Source organism: Dysidea avara, chromosome 15, assembly GCF_963678975.1.
Source record: "Dysidea avara chromosome 15, odDysAvar1.4, whole genome shotgun sequence".
NCBI classification, from domain to species: Eukaryota; Metazoa; Porifera; class Demospongiae; order Dictyoceratida; family Dysideidae; genus Dysidea; species Dysidea avara.
Genome location: NC_089286.1, coordinates 3868952 through 3888463, shown reverse-complemented (window position 1 = coordinate 3888463; position 19512 = coordinate 3868952). Strand labels below are relative to the sequence as shown.

Sequence of the window (19512 nt, the reverse complement as noted above, 5' to 3'; positions counted from 1 at the left end):
AACAGGTAGACGCAGTGGTTGGACCAGTCCGCTGCGGCCCATGAGCCATCTTTGTTAAATGCTATTCCCCAAGGTTCATCCATGTTACTGCCATTGTCAATTACCTTACATGGCTTGGCATTTATTGATGATGGTATTTTTCTTATGGCTACCAAATATGGACTTTGGTCGATCTCTTGTCCGTCTACAAACACTGAAACTTTCACCTCTCCGGTTTCCTGGGCTAGAAACTTAGCTGTATAGCTGCCATCATGATTGTCTCTTATATGCACTGAGTCTTCAAGTCGGGTTCCTTCTAAATGAACACTTACTCTGCTACCTCCTTTGGAGCAATGGTGTCCATTATCATCTCTTGTGATGACAGTGAAAACTGTCTTCTTACCAACAAATGTGTACCCAGGAAGATTTGCTACTTCACAATTGTGAGGATCTGGTGTAGCTGTTGAGCACAGCGTGGAAAATTGTGGAAATGGTTCTTTGATAGGGACAAGATCCATTGTGGCTAGTTGTACAGGTTTTGTATTCAGTTGTTTGAACTTTGCTGTTAGTCGTTGCATGCGCTCAATCACTTGGTCCTGAACAAGCAATGCTTCTTGGTCAGAGCTATTCTCCACACTGTCTTTCAGTTCCTTCATACTCACTACTTCTGCTTGTGCAAGCTCTACTGTCTCTAATTGTAATGTCACTGCTTTCTCTTTCTGTGTCACTATCTCATGCAGCTGCTGCTTTAGCTGCTCTTTTTGTTCCATCATCTTTTGTAATAGCCCATTATAAAACTGATCAATCATCTTGTCCACCCTATCTCCTAGTTTTCTAATGCTCTTTCCCTCCTTATCAACATTATCACGAGCTTCTGAGAGACTCTTAATCATGCCTTCTAATGGAGCTGTGACCTCCTTCATTTTTTGTCTTGGCTTCATGGCCATCTTTCTAACAGTGTCATGATTATGGCCAACATGGTCCTTCACAGTGCAGTACAAGCAAAGAAGTTGTTTACAGGTCTCACAGTAAAACAACAAATCAATGTCATGGTCTTTGCACACTGGAACCTTTGCTTTTGGTTGAGCATTTTTCTTTGATTTTAGTTCTTTTAGTGGAACAATGTCATGACCCTGAGACCTAGTACTACGCCTGTGGTATGCATTGCACACACTGCACAAGAATGAATTGCAGTCTGGACAGTACGCCTCCACTGGGTCCTCTGCCGTGCATTCATCACACTTCACTTCTTCCTCGCCTTCTATTTTACGATGTAACACAAAGTCGTCCATCATTCGAGTGATGAAGAAGTTATTATCGAAGTCCTTCACTCCTCCTGGGGGAACTATCGCTTCATTCCTGCACTCAGGGCATGTGACCTTGGACTCTACCTGCATCTTCTTTAGACACTCCTCACAGTAGGAATGATGACATGGTAGATATTTGGGATTCTTGAACAGTTGATAACATACTGGACAGGTGAGGTTGTCAGTCGCTTTCTTTACTTCTTTGGCTGCCATCATTATCAGATGTGTAAAGATCAGTAGAATGCTAATAAAATATCCACTATATAATTATATTTATAGATTTTCAGCAACAGAATACATCCAACTGGAGACTGGGTATGATGGTGGATACTAGCAAGAGTAAAGCACTAGGATCATAACAAACCATCAGCACTAGAGGAATTTTAATCATCTAAACTTATAATTAGTGGAGAAACCTTCCAAGGTGTCATTTTGTAAAGTGCCTAAAAAGTCCCTGAGCACGTGTTTCCCTGATTAACTAGCTATGTGGAATCTTTAGACCTTAGGAATCAGATTATTAGCTACTTATTATACTAACAAAACTTGGAATGGTGTACAAGACTTCACCAAGTGTCAGATCCCTCAACCATTATGATACACTAGGTGCATAAAATTGGTCTATATATCAGGACTGGGTCGTCCATATTTTTCATCTTTTATTTTGGCCAACATACTTTTTCTAATCCAGTACAGTAAAAACAAACTAGTGAAGGTCACTACTAAATGTGACCATCACAGCAAATACCTGTCTAGTTCACACAAGTATGTGTTTTGAGTAAAAATAAATTTAAAAAATAAAATTATGCATGCTACAAAGCAAAAACTATGCAAGTTTAATTAATGGAAGCAAGTCTCAAATCAATTAAACTTATACACTAGCTGTCCTATTTGTTCACTCATGGACAGTTCGAAAAATCTTTGTTTCATTCCATAGCCCCAACAGTGTGCATGTCGTGTGTGTTCATTTACAATGCGGTAGACGTAATCAAGACTATTGTCATTTTTTTTCAATATAACTTCCTTCATACTTGTATGTGCCAGTGACTATACAGGGATAACATCATACCTTCATTGATTAGTCAATCTATGGTAAACATTTTAAGACTAATGCAAATGAAGTTATGCATGGCTGCAAATGTAAGCATCTGTAGTTTATTTTCAATATAATCACTGTACAAATTGATTTTCTTGCTCTTCCTACAAACAATAATAGATTAATTCATGATGCCCATAAAAAATAAATTTAAAGATGTGGTAGCTACTGGCTGCTTGTAACTAGCACACTTATTTAGCCGGACCACACTTTTTACAGGCTACATGAGTTAGCTACAGTCTAGCCATGCCCTACAATCATTAGAATAATTATTATGCTAGTGTTTAGCCAGTACATTTTATGTAGCTAACACACGGTGACACTGAATGGCCATGGAATAACGTGATAAGTATACCGCCAGCAATCAATACACTGCACTAAAAACCTCGGTTAATACCTTCTGATAGATCGTCTGGTCTTCGTTATAAAGGCAAGTGTTTATTCCTTCTAATAGATCGTCTGGTCTTCGTTATAAAGGCAAGTGTTTATTCCGTCAGTCCTCCTGTAAGTTGATATCCAGTGCGCTTGTGGCCAGTTAACGTCCCTCGCTGTAACCACCTAACGAGTAAATAAGGTACTTTCGTTGAGTACGTCATTTTAATACACCAGATCGACCAATCCCAGCGCGCGCCCCTGTATAACAAATCAGTTGAGGGGATGCTTGCCTAAAGTGCAAGCACTATTACAGTTTTACTTTGTGGTAGATCTGATTTCATGATAATTACACAGTTACAACATAACTTTTCATGTTGTTAAAAATTAAGTGAAATTGTGATATCTACAACTACTAATGATCTTCAGCAGTTGATACAATGGTCGGCTGTGCTAGTTTACTAAAATACTCCATAGTATCCTCAGCCCTCTCTGTCCAAATGTTGTAAACTGGATGTGTTGGTTTCTGTATTAACAACAACAACAACAATAACACACACAACACCCTAGTAACATTTACCAGTGTAATGGCGTCACCATCATAGTCATGTCCGATACTAATGGAGTGTCCACCCTGACAATGTTGACATATTGATAGTCCACTGAGACAGTAACAAGTGTGGTAGAAGTCTCTAGACCTAACAACAATGACCATATACAACACAATAGCAACAGAAACAAGAAGTGGAATTCCATTGAGTGTGTCATGGGATACCCACCACAAGGGCTCCTATTGTCAAAGGAATTGAAATAAAAATGTCAGAAAATAATTACATTATGGTAACCTTATCATGCAAGATCTTTATCATACAAGTGAGACACTAATACTAGACATTTAACTAGATCTTCCACACATTCACAAACTGTACAGCAAGTGCTGCACAGCAAGTACTACAATATTTGATTTCTTCATTCTTTACATAGTTACAGTTTATTAACCTCCTGAATATAGTATTTAGGAATAAAATATGTAGCCATGAAACTAATTTTAACATAACAAACTTGTGGTATGCAGACCCGTAAATATACAGTTAAAGGGTAGCACTGGTTACCTCACCTTCCTGGCTTGTCAACAAGACCACCCATCGGGTTCTGACAACAACATAAGATGTACTTGACTAGAGCATCTGAGGAATGTTATTACAACACAAGTTATAAGTTCACACTTTATCAGATGTGGCCATTATTACAGTACTGTGGTTTACACTACAGTTTAAACTCACCTCTATTAAACAGCCACACATCTTGGTCACACATTCCAGGATCACCTAACAACACATATTTTGTTAACACACAACAAGTGACCATTTGTGTTTACCATGTTGTTGTAGTATGGGCTGTAGTAGAGGGAATAATCCTCCCTGCCAGAACGAGTAGCAACCATCAACCAACTTATTGCTTCTTCCTTGAAATCCACCCTCACAACTCATCTGACGTTGAGTGACCCATTTCTATGGTAGCAGATTAAAGTAGTCACATTTTTGATAAAGCAGTGATTAAGAAGCCATAACCACATGCAAATGGAAGACAGAAGCCATGGGTACACCTATAAACCTCTCAGACAACTTGTCTGACTTCTGTTGAGTTTTGGGAAGTAGAGCTAATGCCTGTGTATTCTGGGAATAGCAGAACTCTTCCCCTCACTTTGTGGGGGACTGTATAGTACATATTAAGACTCTATTTGACTCAACTACAGTACACACATGTAGATAGACACACAGACAAGCACACCTGTAGCCCCCACATGTGCGTGCAGGGTGACAAACACACAAGTGATCAATTATTAAGTGGTGACAAACAGAACATATAATGACTCTATTGTCAATACCCTCGTGCGCACGAAGGTATAGGATGACCATGTGTGTTTTGAGTTATATCTTATATTCCATAATGTTACATGGGGGACACAATATGTGACCAGCTTAGAAAAAACTCGGTTGTTTTTGCACATTCTTCAAATTCCATTTTATTGCTTCTCTGTTATAGTGACAAAGCAGTGGACAGCCAAAGTTACAGACTTATATAATAAAAAGTCTTGTGGAGTTATACTGGTAGGTAGTTGGAATAGGAATAAATGATTTGTACAGCAACAATATGGCAAACAAATTACAGGCACTTGTTTCCAACAATGAAATATCACGACGGTAAACTTTATTTCTACAGCATTGTAAATAAGCACCCATAACTCACATACCTTATGCTGTATGAAATGAAACAAAGCTTTTCTTACTCTCCATGAAAAGGCGAATCTGACGGTGTATAGGTTTTACTGATTTCAACTTTGTTTCAGCGCATAACAAAGATTAAAACATAACATAAATGTTGTAAATAGCACGTGTATTTTTACCCATTATTGCAAAATAGATTTTTTGCGAGAACGGCTGGTTTTCACTCACAGGTCTTATAATAATGAACACTTCTGCCCAGCTGTTTGAGCAAACGGTGGACACACAAATGTACACATGAATGCGTGTATAAGAGAAATGTTCCTACCAAACCTTTCAAGTTTCAGAATTGCATAATAAACTGTTGAACATAACATTAATTATACAGTGGAACATATGCGTCACTTAACTAACACTCTACAGATAAATAACCTCCATAAAATGGACAAATATTTTAGTACCAGCAGATCTGGCTACCTATATACACACATGCATATATCATAAATGGGTTTAACTCCTTGGTACCAAAGTATTCAATATAGAGACTTCAGTACACAGATATACACACTACATAGTATTGTATTAAATGTTGTACAAAAGAAGAGTCTAGAAGAGATTTGCCTACACCTACTCAATGTAATTTCATTTCAAAATCCCCACCAAGTCTAGTAACATACTTTAACAAAGCCATAATACATACAGTACAACTTCCCAACATTACCTATGACCAAAAATGTTTGGTCTAGACAAGTCCCAAAATGTCACAGGAAGTGAAATGTTAAGGGATTAACTTTCTATTAGGCCAACTTTACTATGGCTAGGGTAGTGATCTAGTGGTGACCAACACACATATTGGGGATAAATGGAGAGTTTCTTCTCTCCGATGATAGCAACAGTGTACAACAGATCAGTTGGGGATGGCATTATGTAGGAACCACAATGAGGTACTCCATGTACATGTAATGGTGCTGCCTGAATGGTTATCATTTTCCACTGGTATATACATCTAATTCCCAGAGTGTTGGTACAAAATGGGCTATTTCTCAATATTTTAAGTTTAGAGAAATTTTGGTAACCAATATCTCTGTAGACACAAAAATTTTACAGACAAAATACGTAGGACACAAATTTATAGTTGCAATTTAAATTTGCAAAAGTTCCCTTCAGAACTAACCCATTATACAGTACACAATATCATTACCAGCTCACCATTAACTTGTTCATGTCACACAAGTGTGGTTTCCCTAGCAACACTAGTGCAGCAAACCCACAAAATGTGTATCCACCGTGTGCTTCTGTACCTGGATCATGTGATCCCTGATGACATCAACACATGTCATGTGGTCTAACCTACCTGGTACAGCAGCAAACCCTCCCTCATATGTCTGACAAGAAGCCACCCATTCAGCAGTCTTCTCAAACATGATCGGTACTGAAATGTTACTGAGAGATGCTGCTACAGCTGCCAGGTATGCTCCTCTAATTATCAGTATGACATTATTACATGATAAACAAGTACAAGGTGTCACCTGACATCAACCTCTCCATCGTCATGCATGATAAAACTGCCATCTGATTGGTGCAATCTGATTAGAAATCTTTGAAGTGCTGGCCTGTAAAATTATTAAACTACGATCAAACCTCACACATCAGCTTGTATACATGTAGCAGATATGGTGTTTGGGAAAGTTAGACATCAACATAAACAAAATGTACATGTTAGGCCAAAGAATCAGGTGAGCTAGCCTTATAGGTTCTTCACCAAATAAACCCCATACATTGTATAATGTAGTACAGGTCTCTATATGTATATATGTTTAGTAGTCAGTACACAAACAAATTCTTAGAGAAGAATACAAACAGACTACACCCCATAGCTTTCTATGGGAGCTACATGTACAGTACATACTTGACATGACAATTATCAAGAGTGTATAATGGACACGTGTCGTGTATAGAGGAAAGTACTCCCCTTGTGTTGGTACAGAGTGTGACACTCAACAACGTACTCTTAAAGGTCCACTGAACATGACCACCTCATTATAGTGACCATGTCAAGTCGATCCGAAACATAGCTAAGGTGTACTTCATGACCTCATTAATAAGACCACCTCATTATAGTGACCATGTCAAGTAAGTCCCAACATAAATAACGTATTTCCTCGTATAAAAACCCGGGCTGGAAAATAGTTGTATCATAGAGATGATACATATTTGCATGCATGCGGACTTGCCCGGACTACTCACGTGATTACTCAAGTAGCTTCGTCCTCTAAACTCAAGTATGAAGAAGCACCAGGAACAAGGAAAACAATTAAAGCCATTAACAGTAGACTCAAGCAATACCCTGGGGCCTCTATTTGAGACCAGGCATTTATTTTCCAAAGTTACTCAAAACCCCCCGGCTTATAATCGAGACAGGCATTTACTAGAGCTGTACACTATGCTAAAATGTACAGTACACACACGTTACGCAATTATTGTAACATCAAGTTTACTGTGGGTGGAGCTAGGTAGTTGAGTACATCTTAGCTATGTTTGGGACCTACTCAACATGGTCACTATAATGAGACCTCATTATTAAGACCACCTCATTATAGTGGCCATGTATGGCTGCCTAGGTCCAGTCATGGATTTTTTCTCCTTTCTCCACCTTTTCAAACACACTTTATGTAACAACTTTAAACAGGCTGTAGGACCAGGTGTCCTACAGACCTCAGCACTTGTGCTGTAAAGCCTTAATAAATAAATGTCAAGTAGGTCCCAAACATAGTTAAGGTGTACTTCATGACATCATTAATAAGGCCACCATCATGAAGTACACCTTAGCTATGTTTGGATCTGATTGACTCAGTCACTATAATGAGGTGGTCTTATTAGTGAGGTCATCCTCACTATTTTTGAATTCTTGTTATCATTGGAATTCAATTATACCACACAAAAATCATATGCGCAATGACATCATGTCCTACCCTCCTGGCACATAGCCCCACCCACCTGTCAATGCAGTCATATGCCTCTTGAGTACCAAGGACGGCCAGTGATAAAATGGCTGAATAGGTTGGTGCTAAATGTGACAACTGCCCTGGACCTCCAGCAAAGCCACCATCTTCATGTTGACATCGTGACAAAAACTGCACCACCCTAGTGGGGTGGGGGTCATGTGTGTAACACTCTATGACACCATCAACACACCTTGATGACATCATGTGATCCACCGGTGAATCCAGTAAATCTAGTGAGTGGAGCATCCAATATATAAGCCATGGGCGACTTGCATCCAAACACTACACATGAATATAAAATATTGTAGGTAGCAGGAAACAAGCATACACAAGATAAAGACAGCTTTAAGATTTGGTTTGTAGAAACGATTATTCAGTAATTCGACTATTTGGTCGGCATGAAATTATTCCATTTAACACAAAATTTGAATATTTGTTGATGAAGTCAACTAGGAGCTTGAAATTGTTAACAAAGTGACTAACTGAAAAATTCTATTTTAGTAGAAATAGTTCTCAGGCTTTACCTTACTGCCCAACAAAGATTTCAATGCTTATGAAATTAGTAAGTTTTCATGTACCCTAACATGAAACTGTACATGACCAGGTGATTATCATAACACACAGGTGAGGTAAGTACAATGTTTTGTAAATACCAAATATTAAAATATTACGTGTACACAAAAGACAACTGAAATGACCACTGGACGAGGCCTAACCCACCCAGCTGTAATATCAATGGATACCTGGAGAAGCAAATGCCAACTGTCCATGCCTCACATAGCAAGTGTAGGGATGTCAAGTGGCCACACCTTTACCTCTTAGGTATGGTACAGCCTCCTGTGGGTTACTAGTCCCGCCCCAGGAATATTTTCCTGTGCTGACTCCTAGCACCTGAGTAGTGCACAGGTGTCCCAGTGCTGGTTCACTGGGTTGTAAGCAGAGGAGGTTGGATGCACTTTAAGTGCCACTAAAACAAATTACACAAAATTCTTTTTTGTTGAGGAGGTTAATACATGTGATCTCACAGTAACTCACTGAATCATCTCATGTTTTGTTATAGAATACGTACGTGAAGACTGGTGAAGTAGTGTACACCAAACCGCAAGGTATTATTTTCACCCGGAATTCAAGCACTGATTACAAAACAAAGCACATTGCCTTGAAGCTTACATGAAGGACAATCTGAATATCTAACGATCCCCACCGTTTTTCAGTTTTGTAGTGCGACTATTGACAATCATGTGAAATACCAAATCAAAGAATGCAATTAAGGTACAGCTCGCGTGAACGCATCCAACCTCCTCTGGGTTGTAAGTAGAGCTGGGCAATAGTAAAAAAATATATCGAGTATTGTGATATTAATTTTCAAATTGTATCGTGATATTTAGCCTCTACACTATCATGATGGATGTAACACTTCTAAATGACTACTAAGTAGTTGTATTATGAACCATATTCTATATTTTGCCTTTTCACAAGAAAGGAGCAATGTTTAGGTGTAAACAATGTATAAATTAGCAAGTTTGTTCACAAAATTCTCAATTGTACAAGCAGCTAACTACTGATCTGTCATTTAGATACTATCGTGATACATATCATTATAGTGACATTTTCATTACTATCGATCATCTTGTGAAAATTTTGCTATCGCACACCTCCAGTTGTAAGTGTAATTGTAGGTATTTAGTGATACCGAGGTATTTATCTTAATACTGTACTGCTACTTAAATATGCAATCTGTCTATGTCTACTTGTAACATGGTGTGGTCTCACATGCAGCCATATTGTTGCAGTGTGGCTAGGTATGGTAGTTGTGAGGTTTGTTATTGTAAGATCAGATGTCATTATTATCCTGTGCCATTTTCTGAAGCCAAATGGTTGATGTAGTATGTAGAGGTTCTTATAGTTCTTGCGCGATACTAACAAGCAAAATCATGTGCACAACATTTCAACCAATCAAATCGATTCATTTTTGAACTTCAAACTACAATTACTGCACATAACTATTTGTTAACACACAAGAACTTCTTGTGTAGGCTGTAGTTGTTAGTGAAAGGACAAACAGTCATACATGCCGTGCTAGCAGGTCACACCTACCCATAGCTATGGTTGGTACCTATGTGGTACTCATACACCACATTACATGGGTTACCTCAAAGTGTACATTGAGGTGGTTCAGTCCATTCTTCAGATACTCCAAATGTCTGTCCTTCAACAAGCCAGGTCTATCGAGTAGTAATGTCATAGGGGATCACATGATGCATGTTATCATTACCTTGAAGGCAACCGGTCACATGCTTGAAATAACTGTTTCACACTGGCCTCCACCCTAGCCTGTGAGGTAGACAGGTATAGTATACAATGTGTACTGACAGTGAACAACAAATCATGTTATGAGTTCATTATAAAAGTAGCATCACTAAGGCAGCTAACACAGTGCTACTATATTCTCCAAAAGCCCTTCAAACAAACAGCACACTTTCAAGTTAAAACATTGCTCAAGTACTACATGGTACTATTCTTACTGTACTAGCAAGAGCTGATAGGATGTGTGTAATCAACATACTAACTGAGATACTACCAACTGAAGATAATTTCTACTAACTGAAAAATGTAGCACCACTATACTCTACATGTGATAATACTGAACACAACATGTTCACTACACATCATAGCAATTATTACTCCTTCACTAACAACACATGGGAACAAGTGACACAAAGACACTACAACACAGTGACAAGGTAAATAAGAATATTATAGTGTTGAGGGTAACACATTACATAAGTTACTCTTTTCAGCAAATAGTAATATAACACGTTACTTTTCATGGGGCAATAATGTGTAATGGTCGGGTTGTTACTTTAACATGGAACTGTAATAATCTTTGGAGAGAAACGAAGTAATAACTTGTCTTCTGACTACAACAGATCACCTTCTAACATAGTACACTACATACTCACAACCTACAACCCTTTCTACAGCCATTACATATAGCCATCAATGACACTATTCTAATAAGAGAGTATTATTAAACTAATTACATTGTGTATGTGACCTTTAGGGCAGATTGGAAGTATTGACAGAACACAGCTAACACAGCTAACACAGCTAACACAGCTAACACAGTAACTAGAACAAGATACAGTTGGAAGAAGACAAGGTAGCTGGTTTCTAATCATTTTAATTAGACATCTTACAAAAGTAATAAATTATATTACTAGGTACTTTTTTTTGCAACACTGATGGTGTATGACACATATCATATTTATTTGGTTAAATGCCGCACCTTTAATAGTAGCCACACTCGAGTGGTACAATGATCAATTTTGAAAATAACGGCTGCAATATTGTTTTTGAGCATCAAATGGTAGTAAAATTCAAATAGTCACCACATCAATTTTTAGAATTAAGGTAATAAACGTTGTAGTGTAACGCCATGGTGTTCAAACTAAATAAGTGTGTATAATGTGAGCCAGACAATTTTATTATTACTGTAAATTACTAGAAACCATGTGAGTGTTGTCCAGATACCATATATTTAGAGAAACACTTATAAAAGCTACTACACAAACCTTACGTAGGTAGCGTTCTTCAACTTGTGTAATAACAAAAGGTTATGGGATAATAGAATTTCTCCATCCATCTGCAAAATTTGTGTGCTCAGGACGAGTTGACCTAGAGGCCCACAGGAACGCTTGGATTATGAACGGAGCTAGCCCACAACCACAGAATAATCAGGGCTCAACCCAGAATATTAACCTAGAGGGGGCGAAGTAAGTCGCTTCGGATTCTAGGGGGGTCTGGGGGCATGCTCCCCCAGGAAAATTTTGAAAATTTAGGTGTAAATATACTCAATTTTGGTGAAATTTTACTGTGATGCCATTGAATATTGACCATTGGATTATACAACTTTGGGATCAATTAAACCTTTCCATTTCTCAAGGCTTTAGGTATAAACCTAGGGGGGGCAATAGCTAACCCAGAGGGGGCCTGTGCCCCCCCCCGCCCCCCCCTAGATTAACCCCTGATAATGGAAGCTCTACTTCTCACTGAGCAAGTGGACAAGTGTTTTGTAAAACATATTACAGCCTACCCCCAAAGTTTTCAGCTGGGTGTACTGGATCAGCGGTACAAAAAGCATCTTGTTCAAGGAAACAATAGCAGCAGTCACACACCGAGAAATGTTAACCTCGAATCGGGCATAGCTGACATCATTATAAATGCATAACACTCCCAATACTCACTTGTTCTATAGTGGTGACGGTTGGTGGATCATTTTCGTCATATTCTTCGTCTAGTTCTGCTCCTGTCGACTGATTACACGACGACATGAAATAAAGATCGCTTGTATAAAATTCCAGATGCGCCTAAGAACATGGCGCGTTGCCTTGCACACAATTTTTTTATTTTCGCGCGTGTGACTGCATTCTTGTAAACCAGGTTGTTGGTCAGCGAAAACTTTTCGGTAAGTCCTGGCGAGTAATCCGTACATGTTACGTGACATAATCAGCAGGATTTGAGAAAATAAAAGCTCGGAGAACTTCCTCACGTGATCCCCTGTAACCTGCTTGTAGATTTCGATATGTGTGTGAGTATACACACAGTTAATTTTATTTATTTAGTATCAATTTTTGTCAATAACGGGTCACACAAAAGGCATAAGCCTGTACAGGGTGTTGTATAATAATGGTATATTAATAAACTGAATTTAAACAGTTATCATAGCTATGGTTTGCAATCCACAAGTTAAAGAGGGTTCTTTAGGCCGCCGATTGTTGATTTTATGTGTCAGATCTCACCACATGAATTTGGTCATTATAATATCAAACAGTACGGTCGTACCGTTTAAGTAGCATACCGTTTAAGTAAGAATCCAGGTGAAATTTTTGCACGCTGCTCAAAATTCTGCCCTTAATAATCATCCTAGAGATATCTTACAAGACTAAAATCACCTTTACAGAATAGTACTAGTCCATATAATACATAAAACAGCATTAAATACAACAAAACGCATACAGGTGGCCGGATACAGAAATTTTAAAATCGCAAAAACTTGAATTTTAGACTGACTGCCTGACTGACTGACCACAGTCGCAAGCCTAGAGGCCAAATGAAGCAGTGTACGGCCACCATTTTATGCCACAATAACAAACTCACCAGTGGGATGTGCCTTTTGGGGTTCCGATGAGTGTGTGTCCTCTGCGTCTTGTCTTTTCTCTTATCTTCAATCAGGCTGCTTGTCTTCTTCTTCATCCAATGAAACCATATCAAGGCATTAATTTTCCATACCAACACTTTCTTTAAGCACCATAATAGATACCACAAGATTATTTAAGGCGCTTAGACTACACTACTGTGCTACTGTACAGAGACACAGATTATATATTCCTTACTGATATAATCTATGATGGAGGCTACTGTACGGATCAAGGTACCAGTACTAGATAGCTTTCACGATAGGTCACAAGATCACACCCATTCTTCATTCTACGCATTATCGATCTATCGATTGAAACCACAACCACAATGACACACTCCTTTTACGCTAGCTGTATTTCGGTGACCACACACCTTCAAGTTGGAAGGCTGACTCGAGATACTCTAATAATCAATCGAAATCACGCCCCTTTTTGGGCAAGCGCACATCTTTGCAGGCTGACTTGAGATACTCTAATACAGCAGTCACCCTAATAGAACAGTCACATGTTTATAGCTAGCTGTGTGCCTTAACAAAAATCTAAATAAACTAGTATATTAAAAATTATGAATTTAAAAATGAAGTAGGGATCCAAGCAATAAAAAATAGTGAAACAAGAGATGAACGATGCTAGCTATTACAGCATAGCTTGGTGGGAAATTCCTACTTTGGCATTGAACACAAAATAATTGTTACACCATGCCAAAATAGGGATTTCCCACCAAGCTATGCTGTAATAGCTACCATCGTTCATCTCTTGTTTCACTACTTTTTATCGCTTGGATTCCTACTTCATTTTTAAATTCATAATTTTTAATATATGTATATTAGGGTTCATGAAGGTTTGAGCTTTTCTGGTGAAATGTATCACCCTACAACCAGTTTCATTTTTCAATCCTGACAGCTTAGCAGTATTGGTTAGGTAGAATATCCTGACCCCAAAACCCTTCCAAACAATTCTGTAGAATTATCTATTTTCTGCTCACTGGTGACTGATGCCTGCAGCCAAGCATAAATCAACTATGGTTATGGCCATGGACTTGATTTCTTCACTGTTCAACATTTGAGCTATGCCTTTTTGCCAATCGCAGCAGCTACAGTCAGTACAGTACATAGATCATGGACTTACTTTTGTCCTCCTTTGTGTTCCATTTCTTTCTCCCCTACCACATAGGTGTAGTAACATGAGATAGCTTCAGTGCAGCCTGCTATCACAAAGATCATCCATTATTTCAATATTGTGACTGCATTGATTACAGAGGTGCTTCTTGTACTGTTCTTTGTTTGTAATGCTGTACAATGGGTGGAGCATAGCTGAAAACAAAGTAGATTGGCCACATCAGTTTTAGAAAGTAATAATAGGATGCATTCACTCAATTTACTCAACTGATTTTTTATTATGTCTGGCCAGTGCCATGCTTTCCTGTATGTGTTGGTTGTTCACCAGTCATAAATTATGTTACAAAAGAAGTAACAACAAGTGTATGGAAAATTAAAATTTTATATTTGAGTAGTCATCATAACAATAAAAAGTGATGAAACAAGTGAAGTCATCTATACCTGCAGCTATACTAGTGAACAACAGGTGTAGATGACCTCCCTCATTTCATTGCCTTTTATTATTATGATCACTATACTCAAATATAATACCATACCTGTTTCACTGCCCATACAAAAGTCTCAATAGTAGCAATGAAATTTATCCCGTATTTCACTGGTAGCAGTGAAAAAGTTGTAATTGCAATTTCATTGGCTAGAATTTATGTTAACAATATAGTGCCAGTTAGTATTGATGTGTGTTTAGTACATAGTGACAAATTGCGTACATAACAACGCTAATACACAGCATGCATAATGGATATAGCAATGAAATTTGTGATAAATACCACTCTTGTTGCATTGAAAATGGAAATTTCAATGCAACACTCGTGGTATTTATCTTCACTACTACCCATGCTATTACTAGTACAAGTTACGCTTGTTATTGTGAAAGTTTTCATTGTTAATTCATCATCTCAATGTTTAGTCAGGTTCACTATGTCAAAAAAATACACTTTCGCTCACAAAGTTTATGGGGATTAGCAAACCTATACATTTTTGGAAAGCTTAGAGCATATGGAATCTGAAAATCAATGTTTACATTTGTCCCCACGATAATGACCAGTTTTCACTGTACTATTAGTGAAGGATTAATTATCAAGGTACTGGGATATATGTATTCTACAAAGTCATCTCGGAGACAACCTCCAAATATAGCAATTAAATTTTTACCCTGGTCCAATGTCCAATAATTGTATACTACCATGATAGAGACTCCCTGTGCAGAATACATGTTATGATGGTATGCACTAATTAAGCTTTTTACAATTAAGTTTTACAACACAAATACATGTATAGTTAAACTCACCAATTGTGTCTCAGTGGCACTAAATCTCTTCAACACAACAAGGCAACCATCAGGTGACAAGACAACAGCCTTAAGATTATCGCAAAGATCACAGCATAGATAATAGACATCCCTAATGTGTATTATCTATAATCACAGCATATTCTGGTACATTTATTTAATAGTATATATATTTTAAAGGCAATAGGACGTAATTACACCCCTCTATTGTCACTGGACATACTTGCCATTTCTCTACCATTCTCGTTTCACAAGAGCTTGTATGGACATAGGCTTGGTTTCTCCACTTGAATTAGTGTAGATCAAGATACTCTAATAAAGCAGTCAATCACTCTAATAGAACAGTCACGTTTGTACAAGTGCTGTATTTTTTATATTGTAAAGTCTGTAAGTAGCTAGCAATTTAACTACGCAATGCAATGCTAGGCAGAAGTTGTAACTATGCTGTAACTTTGATTGCTGTGTTAGAGCTGTTTTGTGACTGTTCTATTAGAGTATCTTAATTATTTTAATGCAGTGCGAGATGAAAGGTAAAGTGTTACCAAGGGTTTAATAGTTAAAATGGATGTTAGTTGACTGCAGTTGCATGGCACTACATTTACAGTTGTATTTTAATGTTCTGTCACTGTAATCTAAATTTAAAATGGGCCTCTGTCAAACCATAGAAATCCACCTACTGTTTCAACACTGAAAGTATGCTTATTCTAACAAAAAGGTTTGAAATCCCATGCAAAAAAAGTGTGCATCCAAGTAAAGGTTAACTGCGACAAAAAGTTATGGTATCATAGTGTGGCCATGTGTGAGGTATGTAAGTTGTCATCAGATTATGCAATATTATTGTTAAAGTATTAATGAGAACTATGTGATACTGCAGGTTTTTAAAAGTGTGGGCATCTTCATAAATGCCACTCAAATTTGATTCTCAATAAAGCAATGTGTATAGATTCTCTGATAGCAATAGTTTTGAGTTTGGCCACTATTCCTGTATACGGCAATGCTATGAACAAAGGAAAGGCGGCCTAACTCAAACTATAGTATGTTCATGTTGAGCTGAATCCTGAAAAACAACTAAAAATTAAAAGTGGATTATTTCTCAACAGAGTTAACATTTCAGCCAACCAGATGATTATTGGTAACAGCAAAGGTGTCAACAACAGACACGTACAGTTTGCCTCCATTACAAGTTCGGGAAAGGGCTGTAATGGACACTGTACTTATATAGCTTCCCCATAGGAAATGTATTGTGAAAATTTTGATTGGCCGTAAATATTATGTCAAACATTCGAACAACAAGATTTTAAAATATTTTTAGTGGGTCAAGCAGTACTACAAATGAGCCAAATTTCAAGATCGTGTGTAATTGCATCCATGAGTTATTAAATGTTTTTGAGGATTCAGCTCAATGTGAACATACTATATTTATTGCTATCAGATAATCTATACACTCTGCTTTATTGAGAATCAAATTTGAGTGGCATATATGAAAATGCTCACATGACTTAAAACTAGCAGCATCACATAGTTCTCATTAATACTTTAACAATAATATTGTATTATCTGATTAATATTTACAACTTACATACCTCACACATGGCCGCACTACAATATGTGGCAGTTAACTCTGCTTTACTTGGACACGCAGTTTTTTACAGCTATAAGCTATTTTGGATGGGTTGATATCACATTTGTATTCCTAATGATATGAACATTCTGTTAGTACAGCATCTAACCTTAGAGCAGATTTTATAAAGACAGGAAAACTCCCACAAAAGTTTTGTAGCCATTCTTTCGGTTCGTCTACTAAAATAATTGCTGTGCCAACTGCCAAGTTAAAAATGGTCCTGTACACTGATTACAATGTGGCATAAGCATTTAGCATATCCTGAGCTTTGTATATAATATGCCTGTACACCAAAACCCCCCACACTGAGTTTTATGCACAAACTCTGCAAACTTTTTCACAGCTTCAGTTGTACAAAGCAATTAACGTTCATTGATAAACCAGTATCCTTTAAAATTTGTAATAGCACTCTCGGCATTAAAAACAACTGAATTTTCAATACCCAAAAATGTTTTGATATAGACCTTTAAACAATGCTGCTAAGCTGCTGTTAAGGAAAAGCGAGTCTGGTGTTTCAGTGATAATTTTTTGGTCAGGAAAGCCCAAACTTCCTTCTAGTACACTGTGATATTTTAGTACACTGTGATCACTGTATTAGAGTATGTAGTTTGGTCCAGAATGATACAAATTAAAAATGTTAAACTTAACCATGATCACCTTTATCAGCAATTTAGAGTAATCGTTTCCATTCCCACTTTTTGTTCTCCTTAGAATTCCAACTTATCCTCCTTTTGTTATATATACATATTTTTTTTTAACCAGGCGCACGCCTCCGCCGAAGGCCGGCTGTGGGCGTGCGCCTGGTTTACTGAAATTGTTTTCGTAAAAGTGTGTGTGTGTACCTATCTACCTATCTACCTATGTTTGTCCGTACGCACCCACGTGAGCAAAATCGTTTAATAACGGTGAAAGCAGCTTTTACGTAAGAAGTAAAAGTGAAATGAAGTCTGTATTGAACTTCTGCACAGGTGAACTTTGCTCTGAGGTGGTTTCTTTTCGGCGGACTGAAATACGGGTGTGGTGACTTTCCTCAGACTACCTTCCCCTTGAGGTATTCAGGCATTTAGCAACTGAAAAACAACGGTGCAGGCCTCGTACACTGCCAGGAATAGCCTATCGCTTCGAGTTGAAAGGGGGCGTATCCCTTACGTACGCGAACGAAAATGAAGAGCAGCTTTGAGGCTTTGTCGAGAGAATTTGTGGGAAAAAACACGTTAGTCACACTATAAAACAGTTTAGAAGATAGTTTTGTGCGTAATATGTTGGTAAAAGCGGTTTATTTAACAAACGCTTCCTTAGCAGTGCATAGCAACGTAATTGAATGAATTACGAATATTTCATGAAATACGAGAAATAGCTAATATTATTGCACAACCCAAACTACCATATTGTAAAGTAGTAATACATAGTTGGTTAATTCATAGTAGTATATAGTTATTCCAGATGAGTTAGCTAGCTGCATGGCGCCTGGTTTTTAGAAGTAGCACAACATCAACTTGTTAATGCAGTGCTGTATTATTTTGTGACATCTCGAGGGGTCATTTACAAACTGTTTACTGTACATCTCATAGGCCAGTGTTCACGTGTAATCATTATTAGCCTAAATTTCTAGTTATCTCATTCACTGAGTACATTTATGGCTAAGCCATTAATTTTAATATTTGACAACACAACTATTCTTCAGGGTAAACCTTTACAATAAATCTCTATTGTTACTCTTGTAGGAGATATTCCGTTTGTTGTGGACCGTCATGATAACTGTGTTGCTATGGTAACTCACCCTCAAGTCAGTTTACCTTACAGTGGCATACTGTACATATCACAAACCCATGCACCTGTCAGGCTATTACTGTAGCAGTAATATTGATGAGATGTGTATGCTTGTATGATTGTTCTTATCAAAAAGAATAAATCATACTACAAGTCAAATGTTATAGTTAGCTGTATGCATGACCTACAGTATGGCATATATATTGTATACAAGTACACAAATAATTGAAATTTTCAACTAGAGTAGGGACCATAGCACATTGATAAAAAGTACTGAAACAAGCTGGAGTAGTTCATGATATTAAATCACGGTAACAATAAGAAGTGATATATCCCTACTGTGCTCAAGATACTACAAGGAAGAGCACAGTAGGGATATAACACTTCTTATTGTTTTACTGTGATTTAATATCGTGCACTACTCCAGCTTGTTTCAGTACTTTTCATTGATGTGTTATGGTCACTACTCTAGTTGAAAATTCCAAATTTTGTGTACTTGTTTGTTAACTTTTTGTATAATAAAAATTATTATG

At 37.6% G+C, this 19512-nt stretch overlaps 2 protein-coding genes and 1 long non-coding RNA gene across 3 annotated transcripts in view; 1 reads left to right on the top strand and 2 right to left on the bottom strand.

The window, feature by feature from the left end:
* Positions 1-3147, bottom strand: part of LOC136245216 (E3 ubiquitin-protein ligase TRIM45-like) — a 10689-nt gene extending 7542 nt beyond the window's left edge. Inside the window, exons 1-2 of the mRNA XM_066036712.1 lie at positions 2777-3147; positions 4-1530 (exon numbers count right to left, since the gene is read on the bottom strand). Of these exons, the coding sequence (XP_065892784.1) occupies positions 4-1502 (1499 nt within the window). The 5' untranslated portion in view covers positions 1503-1530; positions 2777-3147. The remainder of the gene's footprint in view (positions 1-3; positions 1531-2776) is intronic.
* A 9-nt stretch (positions 3148-3156) lies between these two features.
* LOC136245460 (protein farnesyltransferase subunit beta-like) lies at positions 3157-12361 on the bottom strand. Its single transcript, XM_066036997.1, has 13 exons — positions 12229-12361; positions 10257-10315; positions 10134-10206; positions 8172-8263; positions 7974-8120; positions 6506-6589; positions 6331-6455; positions 6186-6277; positions 4130-4262; positions 4035-4079; positions 3869-3938; positions 3332-3449; positions 3157-3277 (listed from the first exon to the last, which is right to left on the bottom strand). The coding sequence occupies exons 1-13, from the start codon at positions 12313-12315 to the stop codon at positions 3167-3169; spliced, it is 1236 nt and encodes a 411-aa protein (XP_065893069.1). The 5' UTR covers positions 12316-12361; the 3' UTR covers positions 3157-3166.
* On the top strand, positions 12354-19109 carry LOC136245461 (uncharacterized). Its single transcript, XR_010695867.1, has 3 exons — positions 12354-12449; positions 12495-12572; positions 18934-19109. It is a non-coding gene; the product is annotated as an uncharacterized lncRNA (long non-coding RNA).
* The last annotated feature ends 403 nt before the right edge of the window (positions 19110-19512 follow it).

Coding starts and splice junctions, on each gene's coding strand:
- LOC136245460 (XM_066036997.1), bottom strand. CDS start 12,315: ATGTCGTCGTGTAATCAGTCGACAGGAGCAGAACTAGACGAAGAATAT. Junction 6,590..7,973: donor GCATATGACTGCATTGACAG/GTGGGTGGGGCT, acceptor ATAATTTTACAG/GCCAGCACTTCAAAGATTTC. Junction 3,939..4,034: donor TGTGTGGCTGTTTAATAGAG/GTGAGTTTAAAC, acceptor AACATTCCTCAG/ATGCTCTAGTCAAGTACATC.